At 36.8% G+C, this 21,571-nt stretch overlaps 1 protein-coding gene across 1 annotated transcript in view; it reads left to right on the plus strand.

The window, feature by feature from the left end:
• The window catches only part of sema4ba (sema domain, immunoglobulin domain (Ig), transmembrane domain (TM) and short cytoplasmic domain, (semaphorin) 4Ba), a 43,751-nt gene that overhangs the window by 12,972 nt on the left and 9,208 nt on the right, over nucleotides 1-21,571 (plus strand). Inside the window, exons 2-8 of the mRNA XM_014993146.2 lie at nucleotides 6,905-7,284; nucleotides 17,809-17,969; nucleotides 18,172-18,234; nucleotides 18,705-18,803; nucleotides 19,350-19,461; nucleotides 20,150-20,266; nucleotides 20,496-20,653. Of these exons, the coding sequence (XP_014848632.1) occupies nucleotides 7,167-7,284; nucleotides 17,809-17,969; nucleotides 18,172-18,234; nucleotides 18,705-18,803; nucleotides 19,350-19,461; nucleotides 20,150-20,266; nucleotides 20,496-20,653 (828 nt within the window). The 5' untranslated portion in view covers nucleotides 6,905-7,166. The remainder of the gene's footprint in view (nucleotides 1-6,904; nucleotides 7,285-17,808; nucleotides 17,970-18,171; nucleotides 18,235-18,704; nucleotides 18,804-19,349; nucleotides 19,462-20,149; nucleotides 20,267-20,495; nucleotides 20,654-21,571) is intronic.

Consider the following 21,571-nt stretch of genomic DNA (forward strand, 5'->3'; position numbering starts at 1 on the left):
TGTCTCAGACGTATGAATGTTAAGGTTCCCAGAACAGGGTGTGACTCTACAGTAGAAAAGACTTTGGAAAAGAAATAGGCCATTTCAGCAAGATCAACAGTGCAGGCTCCTTCCTCAAAGTGGATCAACTTACACTGATTTAAAAAAAAAAAATAAATAAATAAAAAAGCTGAAAGGGGCACAGAGGAAGAAAAAGAAGCTTTTGCCTTCTTCTCCTCCTTCATGCTAGAGGGTTTATTAATGACAACATGTTGGCAATTTTAAGCCAGGTTAAGCTCTGTCAGATGTGTTTTGACGGGAGATTTGGCTGAATCGCCTGAAAAAGTTAAGTACAAAATCGTAACAGGCTCATTATATCTTTTTTTTGCGAGATTAGTCACTTTCAGGTAATTTCTGCCTTGCAAAAGTATTTATAAATCTTGGACCTTTTCACATCTTGTTCAATACCAACAACGTTCAGTTTGTTTTTTGTTTTTTTTTACATTTTTGCCCTTTCTTTCTGTCATCCCCCCAACAGCACCATCATATGTTATTATGGGATTGATGTCTTCAGGTGGTTATGTAGTGTTAGTTTTCTGCACTTGAAAGACCAAAACATGTTTGTGCTCATCCAGATCTTTACTCTATTGCTTATCTAGAAGCAACATGTAAACTGGACATCATATGAGTTTCTTTCAACAACACTGTCTAAATGTAGGATTTTTATCTGTGAAAGGTTCTCTATAAATAAACATTGTTGAGCTCTACTTTTTGTTATCCTGGCCATTGCCTTCCTATGCATTTCCACTCTATTCTAATCTCCCTTTAGTCTGAAATTTCTCCCATTGAACTTGATTTCTCCAGTTGAAATTAAACTGAGCCAGTCGCTGAACAGAAGCAGAAGTTGAGAACGACGATGTCGATTTTCAGCGCTGGTTTGGAATTGTGGTCTGAGTCCACGCCTCCAGCAAGAAATTGAGACGAGACTCCAGACACTCTGTATGAAGAAAAGCATAGAACAAGGGGCTGGGTTTTAACAGGTCAACTTTGTGTTTGTCTATAAAATACATTTGAATTCGTAGGTGATGTAATGTAGAAAAGTTCGAGGGGCATGAATACCATTGCAGGGTGTTATAGGATGTAGGATTTTTGCTGGGAAACCTTTAGTAAAGACTATTTTTGTCCTTTTCTTTGCTTTTCTTCATCCCTACATTTTCACAATTAAGATTTTTCTCTCTGTCACGGAGCTCGTGCTGCTGTTCTTTCACAGACTCTGGCATTAAAAGCTATGGCAGACTCAGCGACAGACCTCGGAGCTTCACTGCTTGACATTTCATCAGCGAGCCTCGTCTGCAGTCTGTGCATGTGTTATGGAAATTGGTGCAGAGGGGAAATTGAATGAAATCGAATATCTTTTCAGACTTCTGAGGGATGATTTAAGCACTTGTGTTACTTTTAACTTTTTAAAGACGGATCTAATGATATGTTCTCAGTCACTTTCACAGCCATGTATTCCACTAATCTGCCAATGCGTTCCTATCTTATTTTAGCTTCATGTACAATATTTAGGAAAATCAGCACTTTTGACAAAAAAAAATGACTGTTTCTGACCTGGTGTCATAAGCCTTTCCATACAGGAAGCAAGTTTGATGCATTGAACTCCTCTGGCGCTTGAGTTCAAAATGTCCCTTATCTTTGTTCAATAGTTTAATAAGATTTTAATTAGGCAATTAAAAGTCTTTGGAGTAGCATATAGTCATAATTACTGCTGTATGCTTCACTCTGAGATGAACGGGCCATTAATTATTCTGAACAGGGTCTGGGGATTGGACGTAAAATGGGTCAATCAAGAAGGAGTATTTTTTATTTTTTTTAAGTAGTCATCTGATCACAGATACAGACATTTTCTTATAACACTAGAAGCAGAATGATGTTGCAGCAGCTGTTTTTGATCTACTGTTCTCCAGCTCCAAACTAATGACTCACAACTGAGATCAGATATTGAAATCAAAATGCATTGCTTGTTACAATTCCAGTTTTTTAAAATGTTTTAATAATTGCTCCGATTCAAGCTTTAGAAAGGTGCTTTTTATTTCTTTTGTTTCCTGACAAACCTGCCTTTCTTAAATGGCATCTTCTCCAATCTTTCCCCTTTTGAAGGGTGAAATTGAGTGCCCTTCTCAGCGGTTCAGCAACTAAATTTAAGAATATTTTGTGCAAATAAATTCACAAAAATGGAAAAACATAGTCTGAAAATAGTTTCTAGATGATATAATAATCACATTGTCTCCTTGGTGTTTTTCTTTCTTCTTTCAATTTTCTTTTTCAACCTATCACCCATAAAGCCTAATCTTTTGCAGATTTGCATACGATACTGCATAAAATCCCAATAAATCCACTGAAGTTTGGAATGGAGTGGTTTGAAAAAATATGTGGTGTTTTTTGATGTTTGCGTCATTCACTACAATTGCAGATGTGTGTATGTATATGCATAAGATTTTTATGAAGCAGCACAATGAGTAAGTTAACTCATCATTAGAACTTACGAAGTGTGTCGAAGCAATAGTTGGACCTCTGAAACTTTGCACAATGTTATCTTAATAGTGATCCCACACAGCTCACCTGATAAATCAGACACGCTGTCCATCTGTGCGGTCAGACATGCTCTTCTATTTAAATCTCTCCAGGCAGATCACACTCTCCATATCTCACACCTGGTTTATGTCACACAACTGACTGTTCTTTAGTAATGCGGAGCAGTTTTGGGCGTGGGGTGGGGGGTTTGCAGTTTGAATCATAAGCTGAAGGTCACACGTGGAAACACGTAACCTGAGGTGATCCGTGTTCATCTGCATACAGGTGGCTTTTTGACACGCATGGCATGCCAAAAGGTCACGTTTATGATTCGGCACTATTCCAGACAATGTGTTGAGCACTGACCCATGCTGTTCTACTGAAATAGTAAATGTTAATGGTCCCACCACCTGTTTCAGCTGTGCTGCTATTTATACCATTCACACTCACAGAAGTGAAGCTGTCATGGAGAAGCTTTTTCAGTATATATATATAGTTCTGGGAAACTCCCAGTTTCGTTAAATGTAACAGTTATTTCCTCTTCTCTGAAATTCCTTGTTGTGAAATGATTTGACAAAGTGGCAAAAACATAGCATTTAAACGTTTTTTTGCACTAAAATATATCTTTGTTAGAAGTGTTTATATCAGTTTAACATCACAAGCAGCTATTTCTGTTTCCTCTTCGCTGTACTCTGACAGATTTGCATATTTTAGGTGGTTCTCATTGCCATTTCAGCTCCACGTGTTAATGAATCAGTGCTTTTCTCATGATAAATTCTCACCCAGTTTCCTGCAGAACATACCTCTGCCTGATTCAACAGTTTCTCTCTCTAATCAGTCACATTCACTTTAAGGAGGACTCTTGCTTCCACTGTCATATGATAGTCTTGTTAGCAGAAACCAGACCAATGGATTAGTGGGATATTGGGTTCAGACATGGTTTGGATGGCAAAACTCTATATTTTTCAATTGCATATTTGAAGGATAAACAGGTTCCAGCAGTACAAGTTTCCTCTGAATTTATGGTAGATATTTTTACTCCGGTAAAGCGTAAATTTCAAAGACCATAGTGAACAAACCTATGGGTAGGTTTTATTCATTTATGCATTATTTAAGTATGTATATCAGCAGGAAAGAACTCATTAAAGTCAAAAATTTGTTTTGCAAAAACACCTTGGCAAAACCGGCAGGACCACAAAAAATTGTTTCAGGTTGTAAGACATGTTTGCGTGGCATTTAGTAAACAAGACACTGCATGGACAAATGTATGGTGGATAGACAGATAAAAGAATAGACAAATGCAGAGCTGAATGATGCACAAAGACATATTATATCCCATACTCCTTCAGACCAAAAATAAACCATAGCATAGAGCAAATCAACAGCTTACTGAGATTTTATAAATCGTAAAATGCATAAAAGTTGAGGGAGTCCTTTATATTCAATGTGAAAGTTTGACAAATGAAAAAAAATGATGTCAAACGGATAAGTCTAATGTGTTGCTGAAGGCAGTACAGAGAGGAATGTACGAGCACTGTAGGAGGAGATGGTAGACAGAGAGCTTGGAGAGCATCATCCAGAGCGGGAGCACACTATCATGTCTGTGTAGAGGGTGAAAGGGATGATTCAGTTTATGCATCATGCAGGCGAGAGCAGTGAAGTGCAGAGTTGCATGTAGATTTCTCTGCTGTCTGAGGCGCCCTTGTTCTCACACCCTCCAACTTTCTCTACATTCTTCGGTCAGATTCCTGCTGGTTTCCTTTGCTGACTGATACACAAACCAAGAATTAATGATATATCCCTGGTTTTCAATATGACTCTGCTGCATAAATAAGCATTTTCTTCTTTCCTTTGCAGTCTTTCCTGCTTTCCAAACACCCTCCGCCACGCTCAGATTCAGACTGCTCCATTTATAACGAGCAGCCGAGTGCTTATTGACTAAAATTCTGGATCTCCATGACAGAAACCAGGAATAGACTCCCTCACTATGGTCTGCCATTGATTTCCACAGCTCACATGAAACTGAATCTCCATTTGGTTGCGTCTGAGGAGCTTCTTGTGGCAGGTGTAATGGAGCATTTGAGGTTGTAACTGGGATGTCCGTACTAAGGTTTTCCTTTACGCCTCACTGTGTTCTGCAGACTTACATCAATGAATTACCCTTTAACTCTATTACTGGTATAATAGATAGCTGTTGGCTTTATTGGTGAGAAGATTAAATAGTTTTTTTTTTTTTTTTTTTTTTTTTTACAATATCAGTGTAGATATTAAAGGGGGATATGAAAATAAATGAATATAATCTCTGTTGATTTTTACAAATGAACTAAATTTAATATATAAGCTTTCTTCTCGGGAACCAAAGCTGAAGTTTGATAAACAGTCGCTCATTTATAAAAAAGATCTCTTAGTAAGACCTTCAATACAGAGATTTCAAAGTCTTTTTTTTTTTTTTTGCTTTAAGCTGACTTACTAGTACTAACAAAACAAGGCAGGCCATCGTTTATTAGTATTCAGTTATTTAAATTACTGACCTTACTCAGTGACACAGAGCAAGGTCACATTTTCAGCTGACTTTTAACTCCTGTTAAATGGAACAGTTTTTTTCAATAACTAATGTTGTGAGATGTTTATAAAAAAGAGGCATTTTCTATGTTTGGCATATATTTCTTCCTGTATAAGTCTGGTTGTGTTTCAAACTTGTACCAACAGACTTTTAGTGATACGTGTGCTACACTTGTCTTGGCTGTGTTGTTGTTTAAGCCAACTGGCAACAGTGGTCTACAATTTATCACAAATTGTATATTTTGTGATATATTTCATTGTGAGTCAAAGTAATGGTTTGCTGACAAAGCTTAAAGTTGCTTTCAAAACATTGCACGGTGCCTTTACATTCTTTGTCTTAATTTCTTTTTTTTTTTTGCATTTTTCCCCAAACACAATTGTTTTAATTTATTACATCCAGAGCTGTTCTTAGCTTAACCCAATTAAAATGTCCCATATAAATATTTTTTTTCTTTTTTTGTTCAGTCAGAATTAATATTACTTTGTCTTCTCGTGTGACCCTTATACATTTGGGAAAATTTGTGTTTTCAATTGCTCATAAGCAGCCACTTGTTTATGTTTTTCTGGGTTTAAGATTCCACTGCATTCCTTTTCCCTAAGTCTCTAGACGATGTTCCTGCACTGTCATGTAAAGTTTGCAAGGGGATGAATGCAGGAACATATTCTCTTCTGACTGCAGTCACGCCGTAGGGTAAAGGGAGCAAGCGAGCTTTGGATTCAACATTGCAGAGTGACTGTCCCATGTCAATTACACTTGCTGCAATTACTTTCCTAAACATAAGGCGTTGCTGTGGGGAGAATAATTCAGTGATACAGCAAGGTTACCAGCAGAAGAATAGTGTTTACACAAAGCAGTTCATAGAGAGCAATGAATCTGAACCTTTAGCACAAGTACCACAGGTGATAGCTTGCCTTCAAAAGTACTCAGAGGTAATTTTGGTATTAGATTTGGAAGGTGGATATGAACGGATTAAGTGTGATATGAAACTACTAAACAACAGCAGCTTAAAAGATCAGTTGCTCAAGCACATTAATTCTTGCTTTATCAGAAACCTCTCAGTAGAAAATTGCTTTGAAGAAGGTTATAAGAACTTGCGGACGACAGTAAGCCAACAACAATTGCAGGTGGCTGCTTCTGCTGTGTTCAGTTTACCTCTGAAGTTGTAACTTGCACCTGGATATGACATCAAATTCAGTTTAACTGAGTTCTAGTTCCAAATGCAATAACCTGTGGGATTTGCTCATTTATCCAGTCAATAACGAGGACTGGAAAAATGTATTTGTTATAGTAAACAAATAAGTTGTTTACTATAACAATGTATTTTCCTGCACATCGCACTTTCAAACACACAATACTACGAAGCATTCATGTTTCTGAAGGTTTTATTGTGGTACAAATTACCAAAAGCGGAAACAAAAACAAAAATTAAAAAAATAAATCCTACGATACTACTTCCTCAAAATGCATTTCAGTGCAATTTTGTGGTACTGTATTTGTCATAAAACACTCAAGACCCTCTGACATGTAAATAAAAGAAGACATAATCTTCTGAGAATTTAATAAGTATTTGAAATGCATTGCTCTAATCAACACAACTACAAAGATGCTAAATATTCAAGCAAGATATTCTTATGAATAAGGATATTTTTGCTTCACAGTAAGCAAAGTGGCTTGATAAATGCCTGATCAGCTGTTAAATAATTAATTTTTGTAGAAAATGATAGCATGTGCAAATTAGCTCATACAACATTCTAACACAATGTCATGTTTTTTTCTTCTTCTTCAAAGGTATCTGTTGAGACCCTGCAGTTTGGTGTTTGCATAGAAGAGGTTTTCTGCTGTGCTCTTGAGGTCAACTATTGTAATATCAAACAACAAGGAGTTTCCTCTCTTCCCAACAATTTCACCGGATTTCCATCTGAAGCGCCTGGAGCTGCAAGAGAAGAGAGAGGCCGCGAAAGGAGATAAACAGAAACAGGCACGCTTCATGAATTCCCCCAAAACCTAAACGAGACAAATAGTACAAGTTGGCTGGTGGACCTGCGGTGGCATGTGGACGATGAGTATGGCTTGGCTGTGTCTCCCAGCCTACACTGTCCTACTTCTCGGTTTCCTTCATCTGGCTGTCACAGAAAATGATGTCACTCCGCGCCTCAGCTTTCCCTACAGTAAGTCCCTTCTTTAAATAACTATGACATTTACTACATCTATAAGGTTTTTTTTTTTTACTTCTTACTGACACTAGTCAGTAAGAAGTCTGGGAATCGAACCCTCGGTTCGCGTTTGATACTTGTCTCCTACATAAGGAGTACACAGCCAATAGATTTCCTATCACCAGTTTCTCCCACCTTTCAACTTCTCTAGATTTATTATAGATCTCATTTTCTCATCTTGTATTAATTGGTAGGTTTGTGGTTGTTCTGCATCATCCCTTCAGTGAAACAGGTTGCTTCTCCTGACTAATCGGAGTACTTCTGAGGACTTCATTTATATATATGTCAAGGAAGGGGGCTGAGTACTACTGAGCACCACACCCTCTCGATTTTTAAAACATTATATTTAGCAGCAGTGTATGATACCTTCTAATGGGATAGCACATGCAAATACTGTTGAAGTACGGTGAAAATTGTGGTTGTGACATGACAGAATGTGAAAGAGTTCATGAGGCATGGATTCTTTTGCAAGGAATGCATTTCGAATCATAATAGCGCCTTATGCAACATGCAGATGCCCAAGGCTCCAAAGGTGGTTGTATCAGATCCTTTTATGTGAACTGCAACATTTGGCCAAATGTCAATCAATCATCAAATAAAACTATGAATGGAGAGAAAAAAAAAAAAAAAAAAACTTTACCAACCTGTTGATTTTGGTAGCATTTAACTGCAAGTGAGAGTTGGTTCTGCTGAGTTTCTGTCGGTCAGACATATTTACATACAAACCTGTGGTTGTTGTAACTCACTCCATAAATTCACTCAGGCCTTGGGTGTTACTGCTTTTATCAAAAATATATATTTTCATGCTTGCAAAACTGACTTGAAACTTTGAAACATGTTGAATATTCCTGTCAGCTTTCACTGAAAATATATCTGAACTCACCCAAGGCAAGTCTGTGCAAGTGTATTGATAGTTCCAGACACAAGGCAATTCAGAGTATTTTACATTTAAGTAATTGTAAAAATTACATTGCTGGAGGATAAGAAAAAAAAAAAGTAAAATTGGACTAAAGAATAGAATTGATTTTTCAGTATAAATAGGTCAGTCAAAGGTAACTATGAAAGAACTCTGGGTTTCAGCGTCATGCTATTTTATGTGATTTATGGTCATACAGCTAGACCATGTAGAAAAATTCATAACCGTGAATCTGATTATTGTTGGGATGCAGAGGAGATGACAAATTGGATCTCACCAAAAATTACACCTTATTATCTCCATGGAAATTAAACGCAATGACACATTAAGGAATTAGTGTAAGATTGTGATGTTTGAACTGTGGTGAGTGACTCATGGTCAGGCTTCATTAGTGTATGTCACAGAAGATTGTGTGGAAGGATCTCGTTGAGTGCTTTTATATAGTCCTCTGATTCCCTTTTCAGCCCAGGACTACTCAGCGCTTTCAGAAAGTTGAGCCTGTCTGAGCTTGCGCCTTGTCTACATGTTGGACTTTTTACCTGAACATATAATCTCTCTCACCTCCCCTGCCTCTGCAGAGCACACAGAGGCTGAGTGTTTCACAACAACACACATCATCAATCATTTTGTGAAAAGATGCTTTATGCGCTCGTCTGTTCTGCTGCAAAGATTTGCTTTTAGGGCGTGCAGCCAGAGTTAAACAACACCATAAAACATGCATGATTCACAGGCCTCAAGTTCTCAGTATATAAACTGATGGATACAGTCTTTGAGACCGATGCCAGTCAAAGTTGGTTGTTTTGTTCTCTGTCTTGTAGGTTTGCAATAAGGCTAATAAGGCCCACAATCAGCCTGTGCAGTAACATAAGTCACTTTTAACAATGAATTAATTATATTTCTATACGGATGGCAGCTCTGAATGCAAATGATTTGTTCAAAAACACATCTTGTTGCACTTAGAAGGTCTGCAGATCACGAAATAAGGAAAATCCTGAGTTTCAGTATGCGAATGAAGGTCAGCAGAGCTTTGATAAACGCTGCCTTGCTTTGGTAACGTCAGTTCTGCTACGCTGACATTTTCCAGTCACATTGTATATACAGTATCAAAGCAGAATGCAGAACCACAAGCCTCAGGGACATGAACTTTATACAGCAAAAACTGTCGGGCCTCGTCACGGCTTCCGGTGCTCGCTGTCCTATCTGGACGCCTGCTAGCTTGACAGCTTGCATGCCTAAACTGTTGCAGCTTGGGAAAGCCAGAGAACCGGCTGGCTGATCTTCATCGGTAGCATTCTCATTTACTAATGTCCCCTCCACTTTCCTCTGGGTCCCTCTGGATCCCCCTGGTTCCCTCCTCTGCCTTAATGAAGAGGGTAATCTGCCACGAATAATGAATGGGGATTTGTATGTGTTATGGTGTGAACACTTGTCTGGTTCTCATTATGCGCCTATCAGCACGGATCATGGGTTCATGGAGTAAAGCCTGCAACTGCCTTTCTCTCTGCTTTTGTTCCAGACTTTAATGTAGACCATGCTGAAGGGCTTTGTGAGTTGGAGTACTTTTTAAAGGCACACCTGTAAGCCCTCCCCCTCCTCTATTTATTCCCCCTTGATCCCTCTGTGACAATCCAAGTGACCATGGTTCTTTATTTTGGGTTAGGGGCATGCCTGCAGCCATGTTGTGAGCGAGAAAGTTTTCACCATTTAAATGTTCAAATTAGTTAAATTAGCCAGTCTGCAGTAACTTCAAATGACAGCAGTGTCAAGTGATATTACAGCCTTATAATGCTGTTGCTGTCTGAAAAGTATGTTTACGTGGGATTTTTATGTTTGAGTGTAAGTGTTATTTACTCTGTAGTACAGATGCACTTATGTGATCTTTTTTTTTTTCCATGGAGAAGTTCTTAACCTTGTTCAATATACTTTGACACAGCAAAATTACAGATAGAAGATGTAGTGCTGCAAACATGTGATAACTACATCAACAAAATTAGTAATTGTTAGGTAACATAAAGCATTTTTTCCTAAAGACTATCTGGGTTAGAAAAGTATATATTTTTTAATCTAAAAGTGTATTAAATGAGTTTGGATTCTTGTATTAATAATAAAAATTAAAAATTTTTTGTTGTGTCTTATTTCTATCATTTTTATTTCAAAACCTCTGTATCTATCTGAATTGCATCAATATTTTCTATGGAGCCAGTCTGCACATTGTGAAAATTGTTTTTTGTTTTTTTTTTCTATTTGATGATTCCATGAATAAACCATTTCTAGCTAGCTCCTCAAGCTAGTACAAAAGGACATCATAGTATTCACTCAAGCCCCACTTTATTAGATACACCTTCCAAATAATTAAGTTTTAACTCTGTCATAACGTAATAGCGACACTCATAGCTATTTAAATCTCCTTTCTTTCTCATTCTGATGCTCAGTTTGAGGTTAAAAGTCATTTTAATTGTATCTAGATGCTTAAATACATTAGGTTGCTGACTGTCATACACATGGGGTCAGTGGCTGTACATCCTAATATGGGTTTCTTTCATTTCTGATGTGGAAGTGCCATGAAGGTCACATTTTAAGCTCTAATAATTATCATAAATAGTATGTTTTGAATGCATATAGTAAGTTTTTGTTTTGCTGGTACACTTGTGTTTCTTCATAACATCACAATGTCCATATTGTGCATATAATCCTGTACCTATTGACCTCTGCAAAGCTGCTTTGCATACAAGGTGCTTTTTGTGCTTAGCGAGTGTAATTGCTCAGAACAAATAGTAAGGTCTTAGTGCTGTGCTGCACTTAGAAACAGGTCAGGACCTCCTGTACAGCCCCTCTGTTCCTAATGCTCCAGAACCAGAGGAAGGGGGTCATGGTGAGTTCCTGATGAACCAGCACCTGCTTAACATTATTACGGTTAATTCAGCATTTGTTGTTCCCTGAATGAACAAGGACTGCCTCATGAGAAAACGCCTCTCCTGAGGTGCGTTCCTTTTTTGATAATTTATTAGAGCAAAGCGCTGTTTATGTTTACAGATTAGCAGGATTCCTGCAATATCACACTGTGGTGTTGCAAATCGCACCACTAAAGCTTATATTGTTAATCCATGCCGTGTGAATATGTAAAACGTGTCTTTATTCTGCCTTCCCCTCATTGTCCATCACACTTGCAGATATTTGTAGTTCTCACACCATGACATTATTAGAAACTGGCAAAGATATTGTATTGTCCCCAGAGATGGTGCTGTAGGGACGACATCTTACTAACAAAATTCAGCCCCACAGTTTACCAACACAAACAGCAGGCTCACTACTTGGCCAGAGGAACTTCTCAGCCTCTTGGCCTTTTCATAATGCACTCCAGATGCTCCAGTCCCTGTCCTTTAGCTTTACTGGTTCACTCTCCCACACAATTATCCATTCAGGACGAGCTTTTAAAAGCAAGCTTTAAAATACTTGGGATAATCCAGTTAGTGCTCCACTGTGGCTGTTTTGTGTCTTACAAGACAATTTGACACTGCTATAGGTTGACCCCTTGTTAAAGGTTTCTGCCTCTGTGGTCGCTGCTTTAATGACTCCCCATCCTGTGAAAGCAGCAGGGAAAGGATTAAAACTACACAGAGTTTTCTTCTTTATGCCTAGTATGTAGGAAATCGTCCCTTTGCTCTCACATTTTCTGCACAATGCAAAACCTATTCTTAATGTAAGCTGTCAGTTTCCATAGTCATGTAGCTTTCTCTGTGGGTATTTCTGTAATGAATACATACAGATTTGTTTATCCACTTTGGGTTTGTGAGTTTGCCTCTTTAATAAGTCCTGCTGTTCTAAAACCATTATTTGCTTGCATTACCTGGAGCTCCCTGAGACATTGCAATGTAGGTCATCTTAATGCTCAGAAGACTGGAAATGGGCTGTCTGATGTCCCTTAAAGATGATCCGCCTTAAATGTGTTGCTTGATACAAATTGGACGATGGCACTTTCTTTCTGAGCATACAAAGATCACATGGAGTTAGTCAAGGCTCCATTCTTGGGCCACATGTATTCTATATCTATGTTCCATGTAGCTCAGATTGTGAAGTACTGAAAGATCTCTTTGTATATGACAGAAAATAAACAAGTCCCTTTTTTTGGCCCCAAAAATGGATAGTTAGGGATCAGAAATCTAAATCTACACTCAATGAGGTTAAAAACCAAAAAGTAAGAAACAAAGGTGTTATAAATTCAGACATACATTTTAACATACATTATGTCTATACATAAATCAGTAGGTTATTTTCAGTAAGTTGAATTTGTTACGGTCACATGAATTGGTTTCTGTGTAAAATAAATGAGGTATCTGCAGCTCATCCAAAGTGTTGATGCCACAGCCAGGACCAACATCTGTTTTTTCAGCCTATTGGTAAAATGCTAACTTTTAAACATTAACAAGGTGATACATAATTTTCCTAAACTCCTCAACTCTAGAACAGACACCTCTAAAACATAAGATGCACAGAGACTGTTGACTGCAACTTTATCTGTTCATTTGATCATGCCTGGTATTTATTTGTATTTATTTGTCTTAAAATTGCCTTTATCTATAGTACTTTTATCTAAAAGTTACTAGGTGTTTTATTCCATTTCTTGTTTCAATTTATTTTCCTTTAATTTGTTAATTTGTTGTTCTGTGAAGCACATGGAATTGCCTCATGTATGAATTGTGGTCTACAAAAACTGGTCTCATCTTTTTTTTTATTATCACTGTTTTTGGTGAAGTTGGCAAACATGACAACTGTAGCAAGTACATTATTGTGAATTACAATTATTATGCAATAAGCATATTCCTAGTGGTAAAAAAAAATGATTTGTGATATTATCAGTGATATTCAAATCAAATCAAATCAAGCTTGTTTTTGTGTGTGGTAATGTTCCGCTGAACTCACTTGTAAACGAGTTGATATAGAAATAACAAAAAAAGGCACCATTTAGTCAGATACAGTTCTGACTCTACAAAAGAAAGCCTTTAGCTCACTATCAGTAAAGGACAGAACACACTTCCTTTCAAAGATGTTCCACATTCAATAAATCCTGCAAATGTTCACTTCTGCTTCAATGCAGCCTGAGTTTTACGAACTAAAGCTATAAAACCATCTTTTCCCATTACAAATAGACCTATTGTGATGTAGTTCACAATTATGTTTGCCACAGTTAATGGCACCCAAGACACTGATTATTAGAATGCTAGAGCAAGTAATTTGTACAGTACAATTCATACACAAAGCAAATCAAAGATGACCCAATAGAATCGAATGGGACTCCCTTAAACTTTATAATGATCTGTTCTGAAAAAAGATTTTCAAGTCCGTCCAAGACAGTTTTCAGGAAATTGAACAGTCATTTGTAGAAATTACTTTTAATTACATAATAATGGCTATGATGCTTTATTGCTTGCAGCTGCAGAGTGTGCAGTTCATGGCTTAGTGGGAAAAGGTCACAGATGAAGTGCTATAACCACACAAAGCTGCCCTCACAAAGTCCATCATCAGAGGTCTACTATCAGCGACATGATGAGATGTAAAGCCTCCAGCTCTGCCTACCAATGTGTTGGTATAATTTATTCAGTTGCCACTGGATAGATGTCATCTGTCTGATCACTTTCTGCTTATTGTTCACATCAGTAGAGCACAATTATTAGAAAACAAAGATCCTTTGTTTTTAGGCTTTACTAATTTAGCATTTAGACTAAGAAGATACTATGAAAAACATACAAAACCAGCTGCATAAACCACAGAAATTAGACAGAGATGGGATTAGGGTGATTTTTTTCCTTGTCGATCAGTAAACTGCTGATTAGCCAATCAGAAAAATAATAATTCAATATTTATTTCTGTTCAGTTAATGTATCAAATGCAAGCAGCACTCGGTTGCATTAGTCACAAATCTCTTCGGTGTTCAGTTGTTAAAGGAAAAACAGCTAAAGATAGTCGCTGTATATTCAGTCCTTGACATTAGCTGCTTTTAAAATAAATACTCAATAAACATAAGGAATTGTAATATAGATTGCTTTTAGTTAAAGGAGAAAGAAAATCTAAATTGTTTGAAAAAACACACATTAGAACTTAGCTATAAATTTATAATCTACATGATCATCTTCCAGTAAGGTTTTGAGATGCTTTCAGTATAAATTCGAATAATATTCAAATTTCTTTGTAACTGATTTACTTTTATTTGACAAACTTACTGCTGGAAACCTGTTTTGAGCAGAAACTGTCCAAGAATAATCAGCAAGCTTGATCTGGACAAAGTACAGGTCAACAAAGTCACTGTTCCTAAAGTGCAGGTAGTTGTTGTTGTTTTTCCAAGTTGTTTTTATAGATAAACTCTCAGTATCTCTCCTACAAAACAAAATTCCCTCATTTTCTTCTACTTGCCAGGAAGATCTAAAAAAATCTGTCATATCTTATAGAAAAACAAGGAATTTTGTTGAGGAGTTTGCACGCTACGGGAATACATTTGTGCTAAAAAGATTGTGCAATGTTGACATAGTTTTTATTGCCTGACTTACTTAGCATAAATTTTGACAATGATTTAGTATAAAATGTTGTTGTTTTTTTGGTTCACATAAAAACAAATCTCTGAACTGAAACTAAATTCCTTGTAAGGCAGTTTGGCTCTTAAAAGAACAAACAAGGTTGGTAATTTAGACAGATTGCAGTAATACTGGTGTACCTCGTCAGTAATGGCCTGATGTTTGCATCTGCTTTGTTTGGTTCTCTATCACAGACACAAGCTGTCCTTATATTCATAAGTGCCTCCATTTGACTCTAATGTTTCCCTTCATCTGCTGAGCACCTCAGATTGTGTTGTGCAGAAATGCCGCCAGGAAAAGGAGCTCAGACGGTCAAACATTTAGTCTTAGATTCCTTTTAAGAAGCTCAATCCACTTGTTAACTTTGCTCATTAGAAAGGAAACCGGTCTGCTCATGGGCTGACTAATGAGTTACTTCAAAAACCATGTTTCTGTTCTTCACTGTTGGTCCTGTTAACAAAATTAAGAGAGCTTTCACAAAAGTTTTTATTCCATCTTGAGTTTCAGACAGAGTGAAAGAATTTGGAAGAGAAAGTCTTTTTGACTCAGAAGGATCAGAACCACTTTTTGTCATTAGATTTATAAAAGCCACCAGTGCCTTATGTCTCCTGTAAATGTTTAACTAACCTTGCAGTGACAGACCAAAACCAAAAGACATTACAGAATTTAATGTGTTTTACAGCACTGTCAGCTTATTTGTCAGATTAGAAGTAGCTTTTGAAAATAACTTTATAATAATAATAAATAATAATCTTTAAGATAGCATTAAAGATCATTTTCTTTAAGTCCACTTTTTGTACAAAAAAGGTAGGATCTGGAGTGTGACGTGCTATGACATTAGTGGCATTAAAAACACAAGAATAAATAAATAAATGTAACTAAAAAAAAGAATTTTGCTCATTAGCATACTTGCATGTCATCTGACATTTTGTGGCCTGTATTTAAAGCAGTTTTAAAATAACTTACCAATTTTTTTTCTTATCTCCGTTGATAGCCTAGCCTCATTTTTTTTTTATTTACAAAACAACCCAATATATAAATATGCAATTGTCTAAGTTGGTTTTCTTTCACAGCTGTGGTGTTCCAGTTTGCCAGAATTGATCTCATTGCAGAAAACAACTCTGAAGTTATTTTGAGTAAAAGAAAAAACAGAATCATTTTACGCTCATGTTCGTGATAAAGGAAACAAAACGAGTTGCAGAATACAACGGAGCAGCCGTTCATTTATCCTGTAGTGCTACTGAAAAGCCCCCTGTGGGTACATGTACGTGGAGCATTGCCTCTTGTGGATTCACAGACAGATTTAACTACAATATGGCTCAGTGTTGCCGTGGCGATGGACTCCTATTAACATGTTGTTTTCCCGGAGGAGAGGAAGTCTCTCAACCTGCTGTAGAACCAAGACGCGGTTAAATTAGGACACACATACTGCAGGGTGGTTGAGCTTCTTATGAGTAGAATTTAAAGACTCTTCCTGGAGTGAGTTGGTTAAACGTAGAAAAAAGTATCTTAAATTGTTGCCAGCAGCATCTGGGGTTCAATCTACTCTGATACCAACATAGATAAAACACAACTGAATTGGATTCTGCACTATAATGCATCACTGTCTTCTTTTTTTTTTTTTTCGCATGTGGTTATTCCATTAAGTTATGTTTTGAATTAAATCAGTATCCCTTTATAAGACAAACAGTTTAAGGCTCATATTAGGAGTGAAACATGGCGTTAAGACCCTACTTTTCACCTCATTAAATGCTCAGTCCCTTAAAGCAGTAGCTGAAAGTTGAATCAGACTCTTCATTTCAAGCAAAATCCCATTAGAAGCTAACAATCCAAAAGGATCTTCTTAAGTTTTTTTTTTTTTAAAAAGCTCTTTGATATGTTATTTTTCCTTCAGTTGTCATACTTTTAGGGGCAGAGGTTCAGTCCCTTCAAGTTTCCATCAGCTCCCACGCTCTGTTTACGTTGGCATGCAATTAAGGCAACTCGTTCAAGCTGAGCCTGTGCTGATGGGCCGTAAATCCAAGAAACACGTGGGCTAATAAATCATCAGCAGGAGAGATTTAGGGAGCTGATGATTCAACCTTTGTCTCTTTATTGAATCATGACCACTTAGGCAGTAACACTGTTTAACTGTAACAGATGCATGAGTCTTTATGTCCTGCATGAAAAAAAAAAAAGATACACATAATGACATTTATTTCCTGACTTGATGTGAATCTGTTACTAATATTTGTTTTTTTTGTTTTGTTTTTTTTTCCCCAAAAACTATTGTGGTAGTTAAACAAATGCAAGGAATTAATTTGATATTATTTCATACGATAATTTACCCCCAGGGTGTTTCTATTCCATTCTAATTTACTCCATGGTCAGCAATGTTACTCCATCATATTTATCCACCATCTGTCTCCTTGGTAACTAACTACTTTACGGGATAATGTTATAGTGGTAACTTTTATTGCTTTTGTATTATTGCTCTGGGTTTGAACTCAAATATTCATTACTGCATAAGTGTATAAGTTACAATGCAGATGCTTTGCCATTGGTACATAAGGACATTAACCGCCACCACTTGTGCATAAGATGACATTGCTATTAATATTTTTTTGTATACTTACAGTTGTAAATAATTCACCCTTTATACCAAAGTAATGATTGACATTATTCTCAGAACTAAATATTTAGTAATTAATTGAAATTCACAAGAGGAGATGTTTTTTCTACAGTTGGAGTGAAATTATGTCCTGAACCAATCATGTATTTTATTTTTATTTTTGAATAATTGTTCACAAAACCTATTTTTGAATGTTTAAGCTGTAGTTGTTTTATGCTTCCCTGCTATTTTAAAGGGTAGCTCTTACTGCTATACCAGATGTCAAATCATATAAGTAGCCTGTTGATTTGTTCATAGTGATGATTCACATAATGCATTTACATATGATGACTGAAGAAAATCCAATTAATATTACTTACAATGACCACCTTTCTGTTTCTGGCCAGACGCAAAGGAAAGGACAACCAGAAGCTTTTCAGCCAACGGGGTCTTCAACTTCACCTCCCTCCTGCTCAGCAGTGAAGACAACATGCTGTATATCGGTGCCCGGGAGATTCTGTTTGCTCTCAACCTCTCTGATATCAGTGCAGCGAAACTACAAAGAAATGTAAGAGCCTGCGTGCTGCAACCTTTAAACTGCACTGTGATGTTAAGCATATAAATATGAATGTAGCTCCTTGAATCCCTCATGTAAGGCGGAAATTTGGCAATAGGGATTAAGTGATCACAAGAGAGCAAGCGGAATGTTATGCTTCACAGTGATAAAGATATAGTTTAAATAACACAGCATTTTTTTTTTTTTCCTGCAGCTCACGTGGAAAACTCCAGAGAGGAAGAGAGACGAGTGCAGTTTCAAAGGCAAAGATCTTCAGGCGAGTCAACTGTTGGTTTGAAGTGCACATAGCTGAACTCACATGGCTCAAACATTATTTACTGAACTTCAGCCCTCACTGCTGCTGAATGACATTTGGGAACCAAGCCCAGGCCAGGACAGAAACCCGGACATTTCCTGTCATCTTGGAACTTTCCTTCTCATAACAATGGGATTTTTCCCTTCCTTTTCAAACACACTGTTTTATTGCACTTTTGTTAAACTTCTTTACTTTAGATCTGAACCTTTGACACTGGAGCATGTTTGCAAAGGGAAATGGAGCTTGTGTAAATGGGGGGAGTTCAAATTACTGTGCAAAAACAAAACATTTGATCTTTATTTTAAACTTTGCGCCTTTTTCTCTAATCTCTATATTATATAATATAATTTAATATAATATACATTGTTGCTTTTTACTTGTATAGCAGCTGGAAAATGTATAATAAACCCTTCTTTGTCTTTTTAAAACAGAGGGACTGCTTCAACTACATAAAGATTTTACTGAAAATGAACAGCACTCATCTGTACATATGCGGGACGTACGCCTTCAGCCCAATGTGTGCCTACATTGTAAGTTTCCACCCTTTCAAAGATATCCCATCTGTGCAGTAGCCTTGCTTCTGCATTTCTTTAAGATTTAAAGACGGCGATAATGTTTGTCTTCCCTCATAAAAGGTGATTAGTCAGATACAGGACTTTGCATGGGATTCATTTATTTGATTTCAGTGGAACATCATCTCAAATCTGATGCATCCCACTTCCTGCCTCTCCACTCGCTCAGCAGTCTGTCTGAGTGAGACGTGCAGACCAGTCAGATACAATATGCGTGCATTATTTTATTAGCTTGGATGTCCGCGGGGATAAGATGAAAATATATAATGCATGTAATCAGTTTACATAAGAATCGATCTGGTTTTTATACATTTTCTTCAGATCTTTTAGTGCCTTTTAGAACAAGCCAGAACAAACAAACATTACTGACCTGCACTTCAACTTTGGCCAAAGACTGACCACCTTTTAGAGCAAAATCTGACAGAGAGGTTACTGTCAACTTAGAGCTTCGCCTTTCCAATTCGCTTATCACATGTGCCGTGTGTATGTGTGCTTGCCCCTCAGAGGACTGCGGACTTCTCGTTTGTCAAAAGTGATGCTGGTGAGATTGTTACAGAGGACGGACGCAGCCGCTGCCCATTCAACCCAGAGTACAAATCCACTGCCATCATGGCTGGTAGGTTTATACAAATTGAAGAGCACACACTGGTTGTGTTACCCAGCAGAAACCATATATATATATATATATATATATATATATATATATATATATATATATATATATATATATATATATATATATATATATATATATATATATATATAACACACCTAGAGCAATATATATATATATACCTAGAGCAATATATATATATTGCTCTAGGTATATATATATATATATATATATATATATATATATATATATATATATATATATATATATATATATATATATATATATATATATATATATATATATAGAGCAATATATATATATATATATATATATATATATATATATATATATATATATATATATATATATATATATATATATATATATATATATATATATATATATATATATATATATATATATATATTGCTCTAGGTGTGTTTTTGAAGACAGAATGACACAAACATATCCTTAAAGGGATGCTAGTTTGGAAAAAATGTGTTTCACAACTTAGAAATTTGGGAGTAAGGGGTTGATAACCACCAAGCTTTGTTAAAAGTTTCAAGATGCACATTCGGTGATGTCAGCGATAAAAACTGTAAGATATTCTCTGGATTTCATTACTATGCAACGCAGAAACATTTTTTCTTTTGGAGAAACATTGTGATCATTCTTGTCTGCATTGCAGATGGGGAGCTGTATGCCGGCACAGTCAGTAATTTCCAAGGAAATGAACCCATAATCTACAAAAGCTTGAGCCAGGGAACTGCTCTGAAAACCGAAAACTCTCTCAACTGGCTTCAAGGTACGTTGGTGTAGCTGTGAAGCAATCCTTTTCATCATATCTCTCAAGTGATAACATTTCTATTGTACAATGGATAAATACTCAGCTTTAAAACAGAGTGCCAGAAATGCTGCGTGATCAGTCTACAATGGGAAACCATCTTCTGTCCCTGCTGGATGTGGATTTCACTCAGCAGTGGGGATGTATGTTCCCAGATCCCAGTGTGACGGTATTGTTACTTTCCTTTCAGACCCAGCCTTTGTTGGCTCAGCTTACATACAGGAGAGCCTGCCCAAGGGCAACCTTGTGGGCGATGACGATAAGATTTACTTCTTCTTCAGTGAAGCAGGGAAGGAGTTTGATTTCTTTGACAACACTGTCGTGTCACGCATCGCTCGCGTGTGTAAGGTGAGTGATACTACAGGGCAGACATTTCCATCTGAGGATGCTTTTATATCCTCAAGCAACATCTAGCCCTGCAGTCGCTTTAGGATTATATCGAACCCGATGGAGGCGAGGGCTTGTTTGTCTGTTTCATGTATTTGTTCTCAGTCTCCCTCCTCTAAATGTACATGCATCATCTTCGTAAAGCTGCTTTTCAGCTTAAATACATCTTGTGTGGCTTCCACTCCTACTGGGTGGTGATATAGGGAAAACATGTCCCTTCCATCTGTCTGCTTTGTTTGATTTTTTTTTTTTTTTTTTCGAAATCTCATCTTTAAATTCCCAAGGAACAAATGTTTGTCTTCAGATCTGGATTCAGTAAACAGACACAGCGGCTTCAGTTGTAGTATTTGAGTTTATCAGCTGCGGAATGTTGACCTTACAAAATATTTGTTAAAGACGGCAAGTATTTACATGCTTCTGAAATACTCATATTATCATTGCAGCTCAGACAAATGTATGGCGACCTTTCACCCAGAAATATTTCTACAAATACCATGAAAATGTTATTCACAGACTTTTTAGATTTAGATGTAACCTCTTATACTAAACTGTTTCCCTCCTACACCTTCTCCAATGCATCAACATGACTGTCTATTAAGATTTGTCAAAGTATTTTTATATGCATTATCCATAAATTGAATGGTTAATTTGTTAAACCATATTTGGACTGTCCTTTCATTCAGTGGAATAATTATATCATCTGAACTTGAAAAAAGAAGCAACTCCAGCCAGGAGAAAGTGATTCATCTACATGAACGTTTATTTACAGTCTTTGGTCCTCCCTAAGTTTAAAAAAACATGCAAGGAAACATTATTTATCTAAAGTATATTTCCTAATTGTTCACCAACACTGGCTGCATGTCTGACAAAGTCCTCATC

Source organism: Poecilia mexicana, unplaced genomic scaffold, assembly GCF_051168715.1.
Source record: "Poecilia mexicana isolate PSO_F unplaced genomic scaffold, ASM5116871v1 scaffold_6, whole genome shotgun sequence".
NCBI lineage: Eukaryota > Metazoa > Chordata > Actinopteri > Cyprinodontiformes > Poeciliidae > Poecilia > Poecilia mexicana.